A 19,129-nucleotide genomic window follows, 5' to 3' on the forward strand; every position below is an offset into this window, starting at 1 on the left:
AATATATACAAATTATGTACAGTGGTACCTTGGGTTACATACGCTTCAGGTTACATACGCTTCAGGTTACAGACTCCACAAACCCAGAAATAGTACCTGGGGTTAAGAACTTTGCTTCAGGATGGGAACAGAAATCGTGCTCTGACAGCACGGAAGCAGCAGGAGGCCCCATTAGCTAAAGCGGTACCTCAGGTTAAGAACAGTTTCAGGTTAAGAACGGACCTCCAGAACGAATTAAGTACTTAACCCAAGGTACCACTGTAATTCTTCATCACATTTTGCGTTTATTTATTTTTTAAAAGATGCAAACATTTAACAAGACCTTGGGAGCTAGAGCACAAGGAGAAAGGAGAGTGATGAAAGGGGAAGAACATTAGGGTCATGTAGGGAAGTGAGTCTAGCTGCCATTCACCTTTTCTAGCACAGGCTGTCTGTCTAGATTGGAGCAGGAGCAGAATCTACATAATTGCTGGGTCACAATGTGCCCTTTTTTCCTCTCTGCAATAGTACAAATAGCTTGGTTCATCACAGAGGAGGCAATGCAAGAAGCTCTGCAATTTTAAGGATGCTGTATAGTGAGAAGTGCAATTAAGGATGCATGGTGAGAAATACCACGCAAATAAAACCAAATATTATGCCATTCATCCTTATAGACCTCTTGGAATACCTTAAAAAAGTAGGCCCAAAACTTTATGTGCAATTTACATACAGGATCATAGTCTTGTGTGTTTTGTTGATAAATGCACATACATACATACCTACATAACTAGAAAGAGGGTGGCAGACTGAGGAAAAAACATATGAAGGGGCTGTGTGAGCTCTCACAAGAGCACCCACAGCCATTGCACGACTTTCCTCAAACTTGGAAAGCAAGGTGGAAGGCTCAAAAACCTTTTTCCCCACTGGGTTCTCTTTCATGGAAATAGTTTTTAAGCCCTTTGCCTTGCTTACTCTGGAAAGCCCTGCGAGGCTCATGTAATCTTGCCCGCTCTGTGCACTAACATTGGACAGGGAGGGATGGTTGCACTGGGTGGGGTTCCAGGAGTCTTCCTGACTTTGTGCGAAATTTCTTTTGCATGAGGACCCCTGGAACGTAACCCTTGTGCAAGTTTTGGGTCTAACTGTATGCCAAAATTTGCAAGATATGAAAAAGAAAATGCATTCATCCATTTACATTTTCAGAGCTGAATTCTTCTTCCTCTACATGCATGATACTGCATTAAAGATATATTAATACAGTCTTGCCTTGGTTCTCGAACGGAATCCGTTCCGGAAGTCCATTCGACTTCTGAAAACATTCAAAAACCAAGGTGCGGCTTCTGGTTGGCTGCAGGAGCTTCCTGCACTCAAGCAGAAGCAGCGGAAGCAGCGGAAGCCGCATTGGACGTTCGGCTTCCAAAAAACCTTCACAAACCGGAACACTTACTTCTAGGTTTTCGGCATTCAGGATCCAAAATGTTCGAGTCGCAAGGTGTTCGAGAACCAAGGTACGACTGTGTCTCACAAATTTGAGGTCAGAAACAGTTATTAAGAAACAGCGATGGAACATTTCGATGTTCCAGGTAATTTTGTAAACTCTGAGCTAAGGGTTGTCATCCTGGAGGAAAGGAACATCAAAGTGAGACTGCAACATGAAACACTGAATTAGGATACATCAAGAGATTCAATGCTGCCACTTCTGGATTGAACCAAGTTTTTTTTTTTAGCACGTTGTATGTGTTGAATAGGCAAACCAATGTTGGGATATATGTTCTACCAACAACTGTTTAGTGCATTACCACTGTTAAACCAGGTATTTCACACTGTCCATACTTTTCTATGTTTCATTCTCCCATCCCAAGCACTCTCTCTCTCTCTGTGTGTACCTACCTCATGTATCTGTAACACAGTACAGCGCTTATGGATTCAGCAAAGTAGTCTGTAGTATACAGAAGTTTATGCTTTTTGTTAGGGTTGTAGTCAACAAAGTCCTACTCAGAGCAGATCCACTGAAATTAAATCAGTTATGCCCATTAACTTTGCTGGGTCTCCTCTGAGTAGGACTAGCATTGAATAGCACCATTTAGTCTTTAAGGTGCTGTAAAACTCCGTTTTAATTAATAAAAAATGGCTGCAGTCAATACCCTGCATTTTGCCAAACATTCTTTTATTGTGTGCCAAGGAAGATCAAATTCTAGTCAGTCTTAATCATGCAAATTGCTGGATTGCATCCATCCATATGCTTATATATATATTTTTCTGCTTCCAAAACTTTTTGATGTGTTTCCACTGGTCTTGCCTGCTTAATATGTTGTTTTAAGGTTCCCCTTATGCATTAGTAGCTAATATTTACCATGCCATAACAAGCTATAGCCTGCAGTAGTTCTTTCCAGCATGCTAACCATTACCACCTGGGGGTGCATTTAGATAACATATTCACCACATGAACAGGAACGATAAAATCATTATATGGAGACATCAGTGCATCAAGTTTTTTTTAAGTCTGTACATTGTGTACAAAGCAACAGAGATCAAAGGTCTTAATGACTGGAATACAGCTGTCGTTATCAAGATGTAATCTATTATTGCCATAGGAAAGACAAGACTATAGGAAAGGGGGAATGTTGCAAGAGCCAATCTCCTAATAACGAGAAACAATGGCCTTGCCCTTGTTTTCTGAACCTTCACCACATCACAGGGTGGTTTACAATAGACAGACACCATGCTTACAGGAAGGTCCAGCTGAGGACATGTGGGGTTTTCAGAATGTGCAGACACCCAGAATGCAGGGCAGCCCAACGTTTTGTCCCAAGTAGGCAGCAAGACATGGAACCTGTGAGCCACACTCTGCATTATTGCAAGGGGGTGGGGAGGCCTAAACTTGACGCCCCCTGGCTAGCCCTCATGTTCCCTTCCTAAAGGCAGCTAGGCAAGGTGCCTGGTTTTGGAAAGCAGGTGCAAGGGCTCTGGCAGGGATCCAGAGCCCTCCCACATCCTTCTCAAAGCTGGGAAAGCATTAACTAGACTTTGGGAATGAGAAGGGAGGATTCTAAGAACCCTCTTAGAGCCCTCATGCCTCCCTTCCCAAAGCCCGGGGGGTGGACATCAAATGTTACCAAGGGCCACCAAAAAAGCTTCGGCCCTCAGGCTGTGCATTGGATCACCCTAATTTAGATGAAGGAAAGAAGACACACAAATGCCCCTCACACACCCTGAAAGTGTGCTAAAACCATGCAACCCCAACCATCAGAATTTATCTGAAATTTTCTCTCTTCTCTGATAATTTTCAAGTGCAATTTACGGTACTGTTGAACAAATTTCAGTGGTGCTATCAAATAAGGTTTGATTTCCTTTGTTTGTTTGGGGAAAACAAAAACAAAAAGCCCACCCCATTTTGGCATGTTATTTTGCTAGCTTGCCACAAGGATTCTGCAAGATCAGTTTGTGTTTAATGAAAATATTGGTGATCTTCACACACACACACACTGCTACAACCTTTTTGTTTTTGTTTCTGGGCGGTTCTAAACTAGCATGCAGCTAGGAAAAATATTTTCTACTCTACAACCAAAATATCATAGAGAGAACAAAACAAGTTATCCAATAAAGAACGTGGGGCTTTTATTTAATGTCTACCATCTGTATAACTACTTTAGGATAGAATTTGTTTCTACTCATTTCTCCACCTAGGTCTCGGGGAAAGGGAGGGATGGCTTTGAGGACTGTTCTAATTAGTGAATTCTGTATATTAATTTGTATTTAATGTAACAGGCAAAATTTAAAACAAGAGCACATTAGGTTGTCTTTTAAAGTTGCAGACTGCTGTGAGACTGCATGGATTGAAATATATACTTGCTTAAAAATAGATGAATAACCAACCAAACAAAAAATTCCCCCAAGTAGCCTCTAAACCATGTTCATTTTTAAAAAGAAGAAGACAGTAAGTACGAAACTGCCCTTCAGGACAACTCAGAAGCTGCAGCTGGTTCAGAATACCATGGCTTGTTCCCATAATAAATCCTGAGAGGCAATATATGCATCAACCTGGTTTTGCCGCAATTGCACAGGTTGCCTTGTCAGCTTCTGGGGCCAGTTCAAGGTGTTGTTGCATATTTGCAAAGCCCTTCATGGCTGGCCATCAACATACCTGCCAGATTGCCTCTCCCTTTACAAAGCCAACTGTGATACCGCAACCAGGCCATCCTACGTATACCTGGGCTATAGGAAATAAAATTTACTAGGTACAAGGCCTTTTCCACAGTTGCCCCTGAAGCCCTAGACTTGCCTCCTCCCAGGGAGATCAAGCCCATTCTCCCCACACAGTATTGCAGAAGGGCTGTAAATCCTACTGGATGACTCTTGGCAGCTGATTCAAAGGCTAATTTAATATGACTGCTTGATTTATTTATTTTTGGCCAGATTCTATCACTTACAGCCTTGGTTTATGTTTGGTCACAGTGTTAAATTTCTACGTAAACCGGGTCGAATGAAAAAGCAATATAATCATTTGAAATATTTATAAAGTAAAAACGGATCAATTTGAATGCATTTAATGCGTTTCTTAATATCTCAGATTCTACTGAAAGAATGTTATTTGAACAACAAAATTTAATCAGAACTGTTGGTTTCCACAAATATCTCCTCAGGAGAGTGCAAACTTTTCCTAAAGGGAACTTATTTCTGACTTGACATGCATAGACTTGCACTCAAATTAAGTTCCATTGATTCCATTGGGAACTAGTCGTGACTCACTTTGCAGAACTGTAAACACTGAGCTTACTCTTCTGGAAAACCAAAAACTGAAAAAATGTCCTACCTGATCTGTCTTCTCTTGCTCTTTTTTATCTGTCTGTAGAAGGTTTTCTCTTGCCAGTTTCTGGACGAGTTCAAGGCGTCCAATATCCTCTCGTTCATGAAGCTTGCACATAACTCCTGCCTTGAGAGTTGGAGGGAAAGCAAAGAGATACTTAAATCCACAATCCCAGGACATGACACTCCAGACTTCTAACTTTAAAAGAAGAACATATTCCACATCAAGCTTCCTTGCAACTCTGCAGTTTTGAACGGAGCAGAATTATAATGTTCTCCCTTGGGCGAAAAGGCTCCCAAAGTTCTTTTTCCTTCTTTTTGTGCTATATAGTGTCTGCTTAGCAAAATGAAGACAGCATGAACTAAATCAGCTGCTATTATGTGTGCAGCTGATATGCTAACAGTGCGTTTGTTCCCGTCAACCTATTTCCTGTTACATAAGAGAACCGAAGCAAATCCATGGGAAAGTTAGCCAAGAACAGCCCTGGAAAAGGATGGAGAGCAGGAGAGTCATCCCTAAAAATAACAGCACAATCTTCTATTTCTCACACTCCACCCTTCTCTTTATGGCTAAAATACAACCGCTGAAATAAGTCAAGAGCAAATGATAGAAGAAAATAAATAAATTCTTGTGTGCTTCAGACACACAGAACTGGAAAACGGTATAAAAGTGAGTGCTTTGCTTCGTGATCATAATACTACCATGGGAACCAACATAGTATTTTGATTTTTTTTTTATTTAGTGGTGTATGCGCATCTATTCTATGCCTACTCGTGTCACTGCAAATGGAAACAGAAGTCTGGAATATACAAACTAATTCTCACCCCAACAAGTTAGAGACAGCCCCTCAACTATCAGCATATTATCCTCATAGTATTTATCTGTATTATCCGGGGTTCAACAAGCCAAAAACCAGTCAAGAGAAGAGATAGCGCCAGCAAACCTCAGTAAATCACAAGTTATACACACTCTTTTCATATTTACAATGATGGGGAAGTGAAATCATGCTTGTTGGTCCTATCCTCTGTGTACTGGCTCAAAGGTAAGACTAGACCCTACGCACACATGACAATATAAGCACAGGATCTATACCTGTGATTGGGAAAACCTGATTATCCATGTAATTGGAAGCTCTCTGTAATTGGAAGCACATAAAGCCTTTTCTCACATTCCATACCAATGCATGGAGTCTGGCATTATAGCATTCTATTCCCATGCATTTTGCCTTACGCATACATGTGAGGTATGTATAGCAAGATGCTCATCAAATTAATGGGATGGAAAAATATTCCCACTCTAAGCTTTAATGTATGTTATTCCCATCAATGTGTGGGTGATCATATGTGGTTCCTACGAGGGTTGAATGGATCAGGCTCCTAAAGCACACAACGTGTACAGAAACACTCCAAAACAGCACAAGAAGTTTCTGTGTTTTTACACAAAAGAAAAATTACAAGCTATTTTTTGGCTTTGGCAACAGTCATTGACCAGAGTGTTGACACAGCCCTTTTGGTTGCAAAGCAAGTCCTGGAAAAGACGTCCCTAAAGGAAAGCCTTAACATTGATAAATGAATAAGCTAGAAGTGGCAAGAAGGTGAACTATTGGATCTCCAGAGAAATAGAGGGCAAATCGCTTTCACCACGTTCAACTCAAAGAAGTTCCAAGCAAGATTTACCCTCAGAGATATTCTAGCTTTACACAAGGACCACAGAAACTCCTGCTGGCTGCAAATAAAACTGTAAAAGCCATTCTCTTTGCTTCCACTAAATCTGTAAAGTTTTGTGTGCCCTCAATTAAACCATATAAAGCTGGTGTAGGCAACCTGTTCCTTCCAGATGTTGCAGGACTAAAACATCCACCAACGCCAGCCAATACGGCCAATGGTCAGGGATGATGGGAGCTGAAGTCTAGCAATATCTGGAAAGCTATAAGTACCATATTTTTCCATCTATAAGACGCTCCCATGTATAAGACGCTATTTCTGGGGACACAGATTTAAGAAAATGGAGGGAGATGTATCCATGTATAAGACACCCCCTAATTTTTGACATTATTTTTTAGGGGGGAAAACTAGTCATATACATGAAAAAATACGGTACTTCATCCTTGATACTGATAATTTAGGTAGTGTGCATATAATCAGTTAGTGTGCCAGTCATTGTCCTGCCAAGCGTTTTGACACTTTGCCACCTGATCAGAAATCTAGGGAAGCAGGAGACTGGCAAGATTCTGTTCCATACTTGAGCAAGACGATGCTGCTGACCGGATTCTCACTGAATGATAATAGATAAATAATCAACCGCCAGCCATTACAATTTATGTACAAGGTACAAATAAAAACACAACTGAACATATAAAATTGAATTTTTTTAAAAAAATATACAAATTAAAATCACTATAAATTTTGCAAGACTCTGCTACCACCTGATTGTCTCAATCTGCAAGGAGAAATGTTGCATAAACATCAGCTAAGCATCCTAGATCAGAAACTAATATTGGAGTAGTTAGTTCTTTGTGCAGATATCTGGAAAAAAAAGTATCAAACAGACCGTGTCTCAGGAAATCTCTTGCTTTGCTGAGACCTACAGTGAGTACGTTTTGTGATGAAATGTCACAAAAACATAACCTTAAGTGAATGGCTGTCATTCAACTGCTCTCATGTGAATTAAGCACAACTAAGGGAAGCAAGCCAGAGAGGTCTAAATACAACTAAAACCAGCAGTTGAATGTCCTGAGCCATGACTGTATGAAAATAAGAAAACCAGCTTCTGATTGCAAACAGTAATTTGAGTCACATTCAGGTACAGATAAGACTGGTCTAAGGATTTGGGCAATGGTTGCAAATAGACATCAATCCAAATTTGACTCCAGTAGAATAATTAAGCTCAGGGTTTAGTCTTAAAAACTTCAAGCCTGCAAGTATAAAATTATGGCCTTTTCCCACAGACAAAAATGCACTACAATTTTGAGGCTCTGCACAGTAGAGACATATTCCAGATGATTCAAAACTTATGACCTAAACTGTGTACACACTAAACACCTTTAAAACACATCTGAAGCACATTCTTTCCCTGAAAGCATTCTGGGTGTTGTAGTTTACCCATCACAGAGTTACTGTTCCCAGCAGCCCTTAACAAGCTTCAGCGCCCCGAATTATCTGATGGGAAACATGTGCTTAATATGTTTTAAAGGTATAGATTATACACAGCTCCCAGATTTGAAGACTTTAACTGGCTCAGTTAGCTCTCTGCCCAAAAACTCTTTTGGGTGTTTAGATAACACCAGTATCTAGTCCAACCCCTTGCAATGCAGGAATCTCAGCTAAAGCATCCATGGCAGATGGCCAGCCAACCTCTGCTTCAAAACCTCCAAGGAAGAAGAATCCACCACCACACATGGGAGTCTGTTCCACTGCCCAACAGCTCTTACGAACAGAAAGTTTTCCGAAGGTTTAGTCAGAATCTCCTTTCTTGTAACTTGAAGCCATTGTCTCGAGTCCTACCCTCAGAGCAGGAGAAAACAAATACGCTCCCTCTACCATGTGGCAGCCCTTAAGATATTTGAAGATGGCTATCATATCTGCTCTCAGTCTCTGCCTGTGTAATGGGATTCCTGTTCTTGTGCAGCCCCCCTGCACCCTCAAAATATGCTTGGGGCTTGGGGAACCCTCTGGAGCAGATTTGAGGGGCACATGAGAGCTGCCAGGGGAGGAGAGGAAGGCAAAGTCCCACTGCACAAGTCAAAGTCCACCCGCACAAGAATGAATTCCCCCCAGAGGATATAGTCCTGCCAATACCCTTTTTTGTCCCGTTTCAATACTCCAAACAATTTCCACGAAGTCAAAATAAGACAGTAACTAATATACCCTTTGAAAATTTCACAAATTTTGTCAAGTAGCTTCCACACAAATTGAATGACTGAATTCACTGAAATTAAATTACTGTTGTTTTCTATAATCCACCCATATAATCTTATTAGCATGCTGCTTATTAGAGCAGATGAACACTTAATGAATTCTTTTGTTTTTAAATATTGAGCAACAAAACCTTGAAATGAGCATTCAGATAAACTAATTATTATACCATGCAGAACCAGACTGATGAGGAAATTTATAGACATGAGAAGCAGCTAAATGAAGGATCATTTCAGCTGCACTGGGATAAATTATTTAATTATAATGGATTCTGTTTACTTCTGAATGAAATAAGCCATCCACCTCTATCAATACCTGCAGAGTTTTCTAGTGTATTGGAGCAACTAGACCTAGTGCAGGAAATACTTATGTATGTCATCATCTGTGGGGGAAACAGCAGGTTGTGGGGAACTTTGCATTGGCATAAATGGCATGGTGGAAGGTTGAATGCCCCTTCATCAGTGCCACAAACCTGATTTGGGATAGGCACTGCAACTACTATTAAAGTTTTAAAAAACATTCATCACAGATACTCTGTGACCTTATAAGAGTGACTGAAACAGATTCCACACATGAAATTCTGTAAGTTACAAATCTGATTTTAGGATATTCAGTAGGGACAATCAGCTCCATGAAGGAAGGAGTTAAGTAGGGATTGCTCAAACTGCGTGTGGCAGCATGCTTAGGCACCTGCCCATTTGCAAATCTATGGCAATGTTGTGTCCAAACGCAGCCATGTCTACAAGAGACTATTTTTAAAAAAATCAGGATGATGAAGTCTAATGGCATAACGCATATGTAAGAAATATCAAGAAGGGTCTATACAGTCACATAGATTGCCAAGATATTAGAACTTTAATTACAGGAAACTGCAAGATCAATACACTTTCAATATCACACTGAACTGCATAGGAGTCATCTTTCTCTTCAGGACAGGGTTCAAGTGTTACCCTAGCAAGTGATATTACTTCAAACAGAAGTCCAGGCTCCTGAATGCTTATTGGAAATATTTTTCTACCTGTGCATCATAGACATCCTTCAGATCGTCTTGAACTGCTTCTTCTTCAGTGCTGTTTTCACCACTTTGACTCATTGCTAAAATGAGAGGAAATGAAAGACATTTATAATACAGGCTTATTGGCTTCATTCCCCCACTTTCATCAGAAGGTCCCTGAGCAGAAGGTACAGCAATACAAAACACAACATTAAAAAGAATTACAATCACAACTAGAGTGAGTCTTAAAATGTCTCAAGGCCATGTTAAAGAGATGTGTCTTCAGCATTTGATGAAAGCTGCACAGTGAAGGTGCACCTCTGTGGAGACTACAGCTCTTTGGGGAGGGAATGCCACAACTTAGGAGCTGCCACAGGGCTCTCTCAAGTCGTCATCACTCACCTGTTAGGGACGAGGAACTACCAAGAGGGCCCCCTCTGCTGATCTTGGCACCTTAGAGTGGCTGTGAGTAAGGAGGCGGTCTTTCAGATATTTGGGGCTGTAGTCATTTAGGGCTTTAAACACTAGCACAAGGACCTTGAATTGGCCCAGAAATGCAGTAGCAACCAGTGGATATAAAAGTTCTAATGGAAGCCACAGCCAGTAATGTGGCAGCTGGATTTTGGACCAGCTTGACATGTGCAAGTCATCTTCATTTTATTTTTTTTAAGATATTTATTAAGGTTTTACAAAAAACAGAGATTTACAGAGTAAAAAGAAAGCAAAGAAAAGGAAGAAAATAAAAAAATACAAAAAATACAAAAATACATATAAAAAAAGAAAATACAAAATACAAAGAACAAATAGATAGGAAATTTTTTATAAAAAAAAACAAATCCATTTTTTGATATCTTTAAGCTCATTTGCTTGTTTCCTTGACCTCCTCACACCTCCCCTTTTTGTATTCCCATTTAAATAATCAATTCAGCAAATCCTTACCCTCTTTCATTTATCTTAACTCTATATCTTAACATATTATAGTTATATGTTTTCATCCATTATCAATCCATTTTTGCATATTCTTATTAACCTGATTGCTAATGCCACTTATTTTCAATCCAGCATCATTTTAACATTCATTAATTTTACAATATTTCTGCAAATAGTCTTTAAATTTCTTCCAATCTTCTTCCACCAACTCTTCTCCCAGGTCTCGGATTCTGCCAGTCATTTCCGCCAATTCCATATAGTCCGTCACCTTCATCTGCCGCTCTTCCAGAGTGGGTAAATCTTGTGTCTTCCAATACTTTGCAATAAGTATTCTTGCTGCTGTTGTTGCATACATAAAGAAAGTTCTATCCTTCTTTGGCACCAATTGGCCGACTATGCCCAGGAGAAAGGCCTCTGGTTTCTTCAGGAAGGTATATTTAAATACCTTTTTCATTTCATTATAGATCATCTCCCAGAAAGCCTTAATCTTTGGGCACATCCACCAAAGGTGAAAGAATGTACCTTCATTTTCTTTACATTTCCAACATTTATTATCGGGCAAATGATAGATTTTTGCAAGCTTGACTGGTGTCATGTACCACCTGTATATCATTTTCATAATATTCTCTCTTAAGGCATTACATGCCGTAAATTTCATACCTGTGGTCCACAACTGTTCCCAGTCAGCAAACATAATGTTATGTCCAACATCTTGTGCCCATTTAATCATAGCAGATTTAACCGTTTCATCCTGAGTGTTCCATTTTAACAGCAGGTTATACATTCTTGAAAGTATCTTTGTTTTGGGATCTAGCAGTTCTGTTTCCAATTTTGATTTTTCCACCTGGAAGCCATTTTTTTTGTCCAAATTATAAGCCTCTCTTATTTGATAATAATGAAGCCAGTCTCGCACTTGATCTTTTAATTTCTCAAAACTCTGCAATTTCAATTTATCTCCTTCTTGCTCCAAAATTTCCCAATATTTCAGCCACTTGGCATCCATATTGAGCTTTTTCTGAGCCTTTGCTTCCATCGGTGACAACCACCTTGGGGTTTTATTTTCAAATAAGTCTTTATATCTTATCCAGACATTAAACAATGCTTTCCTGACAATATGGTTTTTAAATGCTTTATGTGCTTTAACCTTGTCGTACCACAAATATGCATGCCACCCAAAAACATTATTAAAACCTTCTAGATCCAAAATGTCTGTGTTCTCAAGAAGCAGCCATTCTTTCAACCAGCAGAATGCTGCTGATTCATAATAAAGTTTAAGGTCTGGCAGGGCAAATCCACCTCTTTCCTTTGTATCAGTTAGTATTTTAAATTTTATTCTGGGCTTCTTGCCCTGCCAGACAAATCTAGAAATGTCTCTCTGCCACTTCTTGAAACAGTCCATTTTGTCCAAAATTTGCAATGATTGAAACAAAAATAACATTCTTGGCAATACATTCATCTTTATAACAGCAATTCGGCCCAACAAGGAAAGCTTCAAATTTGACCATGTTTCTAAGTCCTTTTTCACTTCGGACCAACATTTCTCATAGTTATCTTTGAATAAGTTTAAGTTCTTAGCAGTCATATTAACCCCCAGGTATTTTACTTTCTTGACCAATGTTAAACCTGTCTCCTTCTGAAACCTCTCTTTCTCAATCGGTGTTAATACATTTGCAAGTCATCTTCAAGGGCAGCCCCACATAAAGCCCATTGTAATCATCCTATGTGGAAGTTACCAAGGTATGGAGTCATCTCTGTCCAAAAGGAGGCATAATTGTCTGATCCCAGGAAGGTTAAGGGGTGGAGATCCACTCCCTGAAGGAAGCCAGGACAATGATCCACCCCAGGCCTTCCAGCTGGTGGTGTATGTGTGTGTGTGTGTGTGTGTGCGTGCGTGTGTGCGCGCACACTTATCACACCTCTGATGGGCTTAGGCTGTATAATAACGACACTCAGAAGGGCCTTCGCTATTCAGGCCCCAACCCTGGAATGCCCTTAGACTGGAAAATGTATAGAAAATAAAAAAGCGGCAACTCAGATGAGTCAGTTTCAATTGGTAAAAATATAGCTGAAGGGAAAAAAGAGTTAAGCTCTTATTCTCAAAGCCAGTTTGGGCCTCCATATGGTGGTCATTTTAAAGCTTTTAAGGCATCAGGGCATCTCCCACATCACATATACTTTGTTCTACACAAGGTCATAGATGTCATATACAGGTACATGCTGAACCACAATGTGCTTTAAAATTTATATTAACCATATATAAATATGCTTTTTAAAAATAATTCTGTTGTAGCATTTTTATCCTGTGGGGAAGTAAAGGAACTGAAAATGCCTCTTCTGCCTCTTTTGTGCATCAAGCAAATCTCAAGACAAACGGGCTGTCTATAAATCAAATTTTCAAGCTCTATGAAACTCCAGGCAACAGAGCTGGAATAATTATTTTGCCATAATGCCACTAATGTATATGACACTTAACAGAGTAGCAGAAACAAAGATACAGATCTCTGCTCTGAGGAGCTTACAATTTGTCCCCCTCCCCATTGTGAAAATGCAAAGGCAGAGGCAAGCCTGACAGAGAAAGGGAACATCATTTAGTGTCAAGCCAAAACTTCATGAAAAGCCAAAACTTCATGAAAGACATGGCTTCTAAGAGGAAGTTCCAGGCAGAACAGGAAGCAAGAGTGGAGATACATCGGAGCTAAAGATGAGTAAAGGAACAGGTTGCATTGTCTGTCTTGGTATCAAAACAATATCAACTCTTTAAACTGCAGCATGTTATGCTCAAATTTATGAATCACCTGAGAAGGAAAATGATATGCTGCATTTTTGCTACAGTTAAGAATTCATGAATATCCCCAAGAACTCATGAATACTAAAACAAACATATGGCTGTGAAAATTAAGTGGTGCAAAATGTACTGTGCAAATACGATGCTGAATTTCTCTCATAAAGTATCAAAATTGGGCAATAATTTTACACTTTCTGGTACTCAACTTTATTCTTTTTTTCTTTAAAAGTGAACATTCCCTACTTTATCACCACCATAATGCAAAAAGGTGGGGTGAGAAAAATGCTAGAATATGTTGAGTCTTTGAGAGTTCCTTCAAAATCTGACATGACTTACAATCTCTGGGTTGTAGCCAGGCCATGCAATAAAATTTCCTGCTCTGCCAACATAAACTGTGCTCCTCCATTCGACCTCCAGCCAAGAGCAAAGGAAGCTACTTTTATTGTTTTAAATACAAAAGCAGTGTTTATGAGAGCTACACATCTGTTTGGTGTGGCATGCACAGTGTGACTAGAGTGCAAAGACTGCAATCAGGTTTTATTACAGCCACTCCCCATTTCTACCTATCCTATAAATCCTGTTCTAGCCATGGAAAAGGTCACCATGAATAAAAGAATGAGAGGATGTTAAATGAGCATCAGCTTGCTGAAGTGCAATTTCAAATGCGTCCATCTGCAAATGAGCCGAAGGAGTTCAGGTTGTTGATTTTTTAATAGTCACTTAAAGATCAGGAGGCTATGCCTTGATTTAATTTCCTTGCTCCCTTGTGGGCTACAGGAAGGATTTTCCCTTCAAGATATTCTGTAAAACCAATAATAATGTAAAGGCTTGCTCCAGGAAAGAGACTCGGTATAGTTATACACAAAGGGGATTATTGTTCCTGCTAAGTAAGGCTTATTTAATTTCTTCAGAGCTCTTTTAGAGAGAGAAATAACCTACTTTGACCTTAATGGAAGATTCACTTAAGATGGGTAATAATCATATGTCATTTGTTGCCGCCTAAATTAAGACTGGTTCAGCACTTCTATTATAACTCCCTGCTTTCCAGTAGGTTACCACTCAACTGGAGATAATTCTGTTCTAAAATTACAATCTGGCAAACGGAACCCCCACACAAGAGATGGTTTGCAGGGGACCTTGAGAGATGAACATAAGGGCAAGGGTCTATAATCAGACCTGTGGGTAAAGTTACACAACCTCTAAAGCGAAATCAATTCCAATTATGCGTCTTTAATATGTATCAACTTTTTGAAATCTTCTGTTTCTAGAATTTGGAATTTTAACAAAAGGAGCTTGGGTTTAATAGCTGGAATAGAGATACTGGGGATATCTAGCCAATGAACTTGGGATGTGGGAGAAAAACAAATCATCACCAGAGATAGCAAGATATGCCTAAATATGTATGTAGTACATATAACACTATGCCTGGTTGTGATACAGAAAAGGGGGTTTTGTTTCCAAAGGAACAAAAGCTTAAATTTAAATGTAGTTAATATGTGATCCACTGTGTATTGCTTCCTGAGATCTTGGGTGTCCACTTCCATCCAAAATAGTATTTAAATACAAACAGCACACATTACAAGAGACACCAGGCAAATGCACTGAAATTCCTTTTAAAAAAAATAGTAGCGTAAGGATCATCTGAAGTTATAAGGTCCTAACAACATATTTATATTTTAAAGCTATCCACTAAGGCATTATTCAGAGCTTCTGAATATGTATGGGCTGCTTATATATTTTATAAAATACATGTATACCTCACCTTTCTTGTTAGCTTATTGCATATGCTCATTTTGTGTCACACATAGTCCAGAACTGCCTTGATTGAAAAAACAACATTGTTTTTAATCTGAAGTGTTTATTCCTAATTACAATAAAAGTCATAAAACTCTTGGCATTTGGCTTGTCCATTGCACTGTGTAGGTTTTTAAAAAAATTATACTACTTCTGGTTGGCGAGATAAATTTCTCTACACAAACAAATGAATTATGGTGAAGAATTTTTTGCAGCCAAACAGACTAGAAACAATAAAGTCTAGGAAGGTGTGAATTTCCTCCCTTTAACTTTATAGGGTGTTAACATTTAACACTTACCATTGACCATTTTGTGCTGAATGATTCAGCAGACACACAGGCTAGTACCCTTGTTGGCGATGTGACGACTCCACCCATGTACCATTAGTAATGTTCTTCAATCTGCAGGAAGGGATCTCAAAGCATTTAAGACTAATTGACCATAATAATTCAGAGTGTGTTAATGGGCCATGGGAGGTTCCTTCCTTGCCACAGGACTTAAGGGCAACTCTTTCTACAGACCAAATTCCAGGGACCATACACACAAAAATTTCCCAATGCCTATGCACTATCCATTCTTAAGGAAATCAGCCCTGAGTGCTCACTGGAAGGACAGATCATGAAGCTGAGGCTCCAATACTTTGGCCACCTCATGAGAAGAAAAGACTCCCTGGATAAGACCCTGATGTTGGGAAAGATGGAGGGCACAAGGAGAAGAGGACGACAGAGGACAAGATGGTTGGACAGTGTTCTCGAAGCTACGAACATGAGTTTGACCAAACTGCGGGAGGCAGTGGAAGACAGGAGTGCCTGGCGTGCTCTGGTCCATGGGGTCACAAAGAGTCAGACACGACTAAATGACTAAACAACAATGCACTAGAACAGGCATAGGCAAACTCAGCCCTTCAGATGTTTTGGGACTACAACTCCCAACATCCCTAGCTACCAGGACAAGTGGTCAGGAATGATAGGAATTGTACTCTCAAAACATCTGGAGGGCCGAGTTTGCCTATGCCTGCACTAGAACTACACAGCCAGTCATTTATGTAGATGTAAATATAGACCAAGCTATCAAGGGGAGCCTGTCAATGAGCTGCAACTGACAAGCATCGAGGCAAGTTAAGCAGATGAAGGTTCCACAGCATGACAACTTAAATAATAATAAAGCTTTCCACTGGTTAGCCACTGTGACAAAAGAATGCTAGACTAGACAGGCCGCTGACCTGATTCAGCAGGTTCTTCTTATGTTCATATAGCACCAAACAAGGTATAATACTTGCAATGTATCGTCAATCTTATATGGAGGATTGTAAAACCACATAAAGCAAAGAAACTAAAAAAACTCAGGAAAAGATTTGAAATGGCTTAGAATGCAAGAATTCAATACTGCGTATGTTTTGGGTTGTCATTAAGTTGTGTGGTTCTTCCTTTGTCCCGCCTATGCATATCTTTTGAAACGAAAGCATACAAAATGCTCTCTATCAGCTAGCTGGCAGAGAACTAAGGTGTTGCATAAAGTGTCACAAAGAGAACTATTCAAACCAGCTGAATACAAATCTTTCCCAAAATGAAAAAAAAAATGGCTAAAAACAGATGGGAGACATCATTGGTTTTGCATGTGCCAAAATGCATAGATAACAAGAATGGTTAAGGATGAAGGCTGCGACTTAAAAACATTGCTGAACAGATTTCACGATGGAGTACACGACTAAACCCTAAATACCAATGTATAAATATATATACACCATTGATTCAATAAGGTATACTGGTCTGAATCCAAATTAGTAATACATATATAGCAATATTAGTGGTTTAACCCACAGCGGGTGTCTCCCATTGCTCGGTCCCTGCTCCTGCCAACCTAGCAGTTCAGAAGCATGTCAAAGTGCAAGTAGATAAATAGGTACCGCTCCGGCGGGAAGATAAATGGCATTTCCATGTGCTGCTCTGGTTCGCCAGAAGTGGCTTAGTCATGCTGGCCACATGACCCAGAAGCTGTACGCCGGCTCCCTCGGCCAATAAAGCGAGATGAGCACCGCAACCCCAGAGTCGTCCGCGACTGGACCTAATGGTCAGGGGTCCCTTTACTTTTACCTATATAGGAAACACCCATATAAAATGGACTTTTACGTTGCTTTTGCAGCAACAGTTCCTGCCACGAGAGATAAGAGGTTTTTAGTTTGAAAGGCAAATTGTTTCTGATAGTGGAATCCGCTGCAGCAAATGCAAATATGCACACAAAACAAAAGCTCTTGCTACATATGCAGCTCTTTCTCCTCCTCCCACCAAGCAAGCATATCAATTTTTTACATCCTGGTTGTCATTTCTGTATCTCTCCTATCCATTGGGATCATTGTGGCAAGAACTGCCTGTATCAAATTTAAGTGTCATTGATGCTAGACTTCCCCCCTCTCGCTGACGTGTTCTTGGGTGTCCTCGTGATTATAGCGTGTAATTTAAATCAATCTAACTATACATTACTCCAACATAATGCTGTATTTTTTAAAATTGGAAGCCTTATGAAATGCAAGGAAAATTCCTATCTCTGGTGTGCAAATGGTCATTAACTTTTTTTTAACCTGAGGTGTAAAGCTAATATTGAATTTGCAGAGAAGGCTACTCATTATGCTAGTTTAGTTTCCAGATAGAGAATCAGTCCCGAAGGATCTGTTTCTAAGATACCAAATAGGAAACAGGATTCTACCAGCCCATCTCTGCAAATATAAGGGAGTATTTGGTAGTGTTTAGAAATAAGCAGCAGATGATAGCTTATAGCAGGATGTTAAGCAAGGAAGAAAGTCTTATCATTAAAAAAGCCATCTGCAATTAAAATTAAAAATTTAGAATGTGGCCTGTTTGACATTGCATTACACACGGAGTTAATTAGTGTTCATTTTCTCTACTCTAGCTAAATTGACCGCAAGAGAGATAAGCCACAAATTTAAGATAAGCCAGAAACTAGGCATGCTTGCATTAAATAACAAGTATTAAAATGCTATGTACACTGACTTATAATCTACAATGGGTACCAATTATTATTATTTTAAATCCATTTCCTGAAATAGGTTTTTTTTCTCCATGTCATCAGTTAACCTAATTGTTCCACATATAAATATAAGTGATTGTCAGTGATAACATGTCTCATGATAACATGACATGTGAAACCATCATCAATGATATTTGCCCGTCATTCTCTTAATTGTTTGTACCCAATGGCCATTAATATATAAAATCACAAAAAAACCAAGACAAGTTAAAGCATATCCATTTTTAGAGCTGCAAACTATGAACACTTAAAATTATAAAGTTCCCAAAATAATTTAGATTTTAAAAATCTCCTTGGCAGTAAATATTTTTCTGGCTTTGTAACTTTCTTGCTGCTAGCACATGTAAAGCTACCATCTAATTTTGAAATCATCTGATTGACCTTCTAAAGAATATTGGAATGAATAGGGGGATCTATTCCTAGGTGAATTGTATAAAGGGCAATAACGAATACAGTGGACAATGTATTCAACCTGGCCTGATCCACAAATACAATGACCGTTACTTGTTATGTTAGTATATTAAAGAATTTACCAGTCAGATATTTTGTGGGCATAGTTTGAAATCTGAACAAACAGGAATAAAAGTTAGGTAAGCATCCTCTCTGTGGTTGAATTTAAATTTATTCTACGAAATTTGGGATTTGGAATTCTTCATGAATTCTTCCAATATCATTTTGGCATCTTCAGCAAAAATGACATTACAGATCTTTCGGTCAGAAATATCCTAACATGCCATTACAAGGGAAACTAAATAAGTAGACGTTGTTACAACATTGTGCCTAGGCTTCTCTATACTGAGGGTTTAAATGCTGGCGGGTGGCGCTGCGGTCTAAAACACTGAGCCTCTTGGACCTGCCGATCAGAACGTTGGGGGTTTGAA

At 39.4% G+C, this 19,129-nt stretch overlaps 1 protein-coding gene across 1 annotated transcript in view; it reads right to left on the reverse strand.

Annotated features, from left to right (window-relative positions):
* RAPGEF5 (Rap guanine nucleotide exchange factor 5) overlaps positions 1-19,129 on the reverse strand; it is a 137,366-nt gene that overhangs the window by 82,911 nt on the left and 35,326 nt on the right. Inside the window, exons 8-9 of the mRNA XM_053410445.1 lie at positions 9,719-9,795; positions 4,793-4,912 (exon numbers count right to left, since the gene is read on the reverse strand). Of these exons, the coding sequence (XP_053266420.1) occupies positions 4,793-4,912; positions 9,719-9,795 (197 nt within the window). The remainder of the gene's footprint in view (positions 1-4,792; positions 4,913-9,718; positions 9,796-19,129) is intronic.

This window comes from Podarcis raffonei, chromosome 12, assembly GCF_027172205.1.
Source record: "Podarcis raffonei isolate rPodRaf1 chromosome 12, rPodRaf1.pri, whole genome shotgun sequence".
NCBI lineage: Eukaryota > Metazoa > Chordata > Lepidosauria > Squamata > Lacertidae > Podarcis > Podarcis raffonei.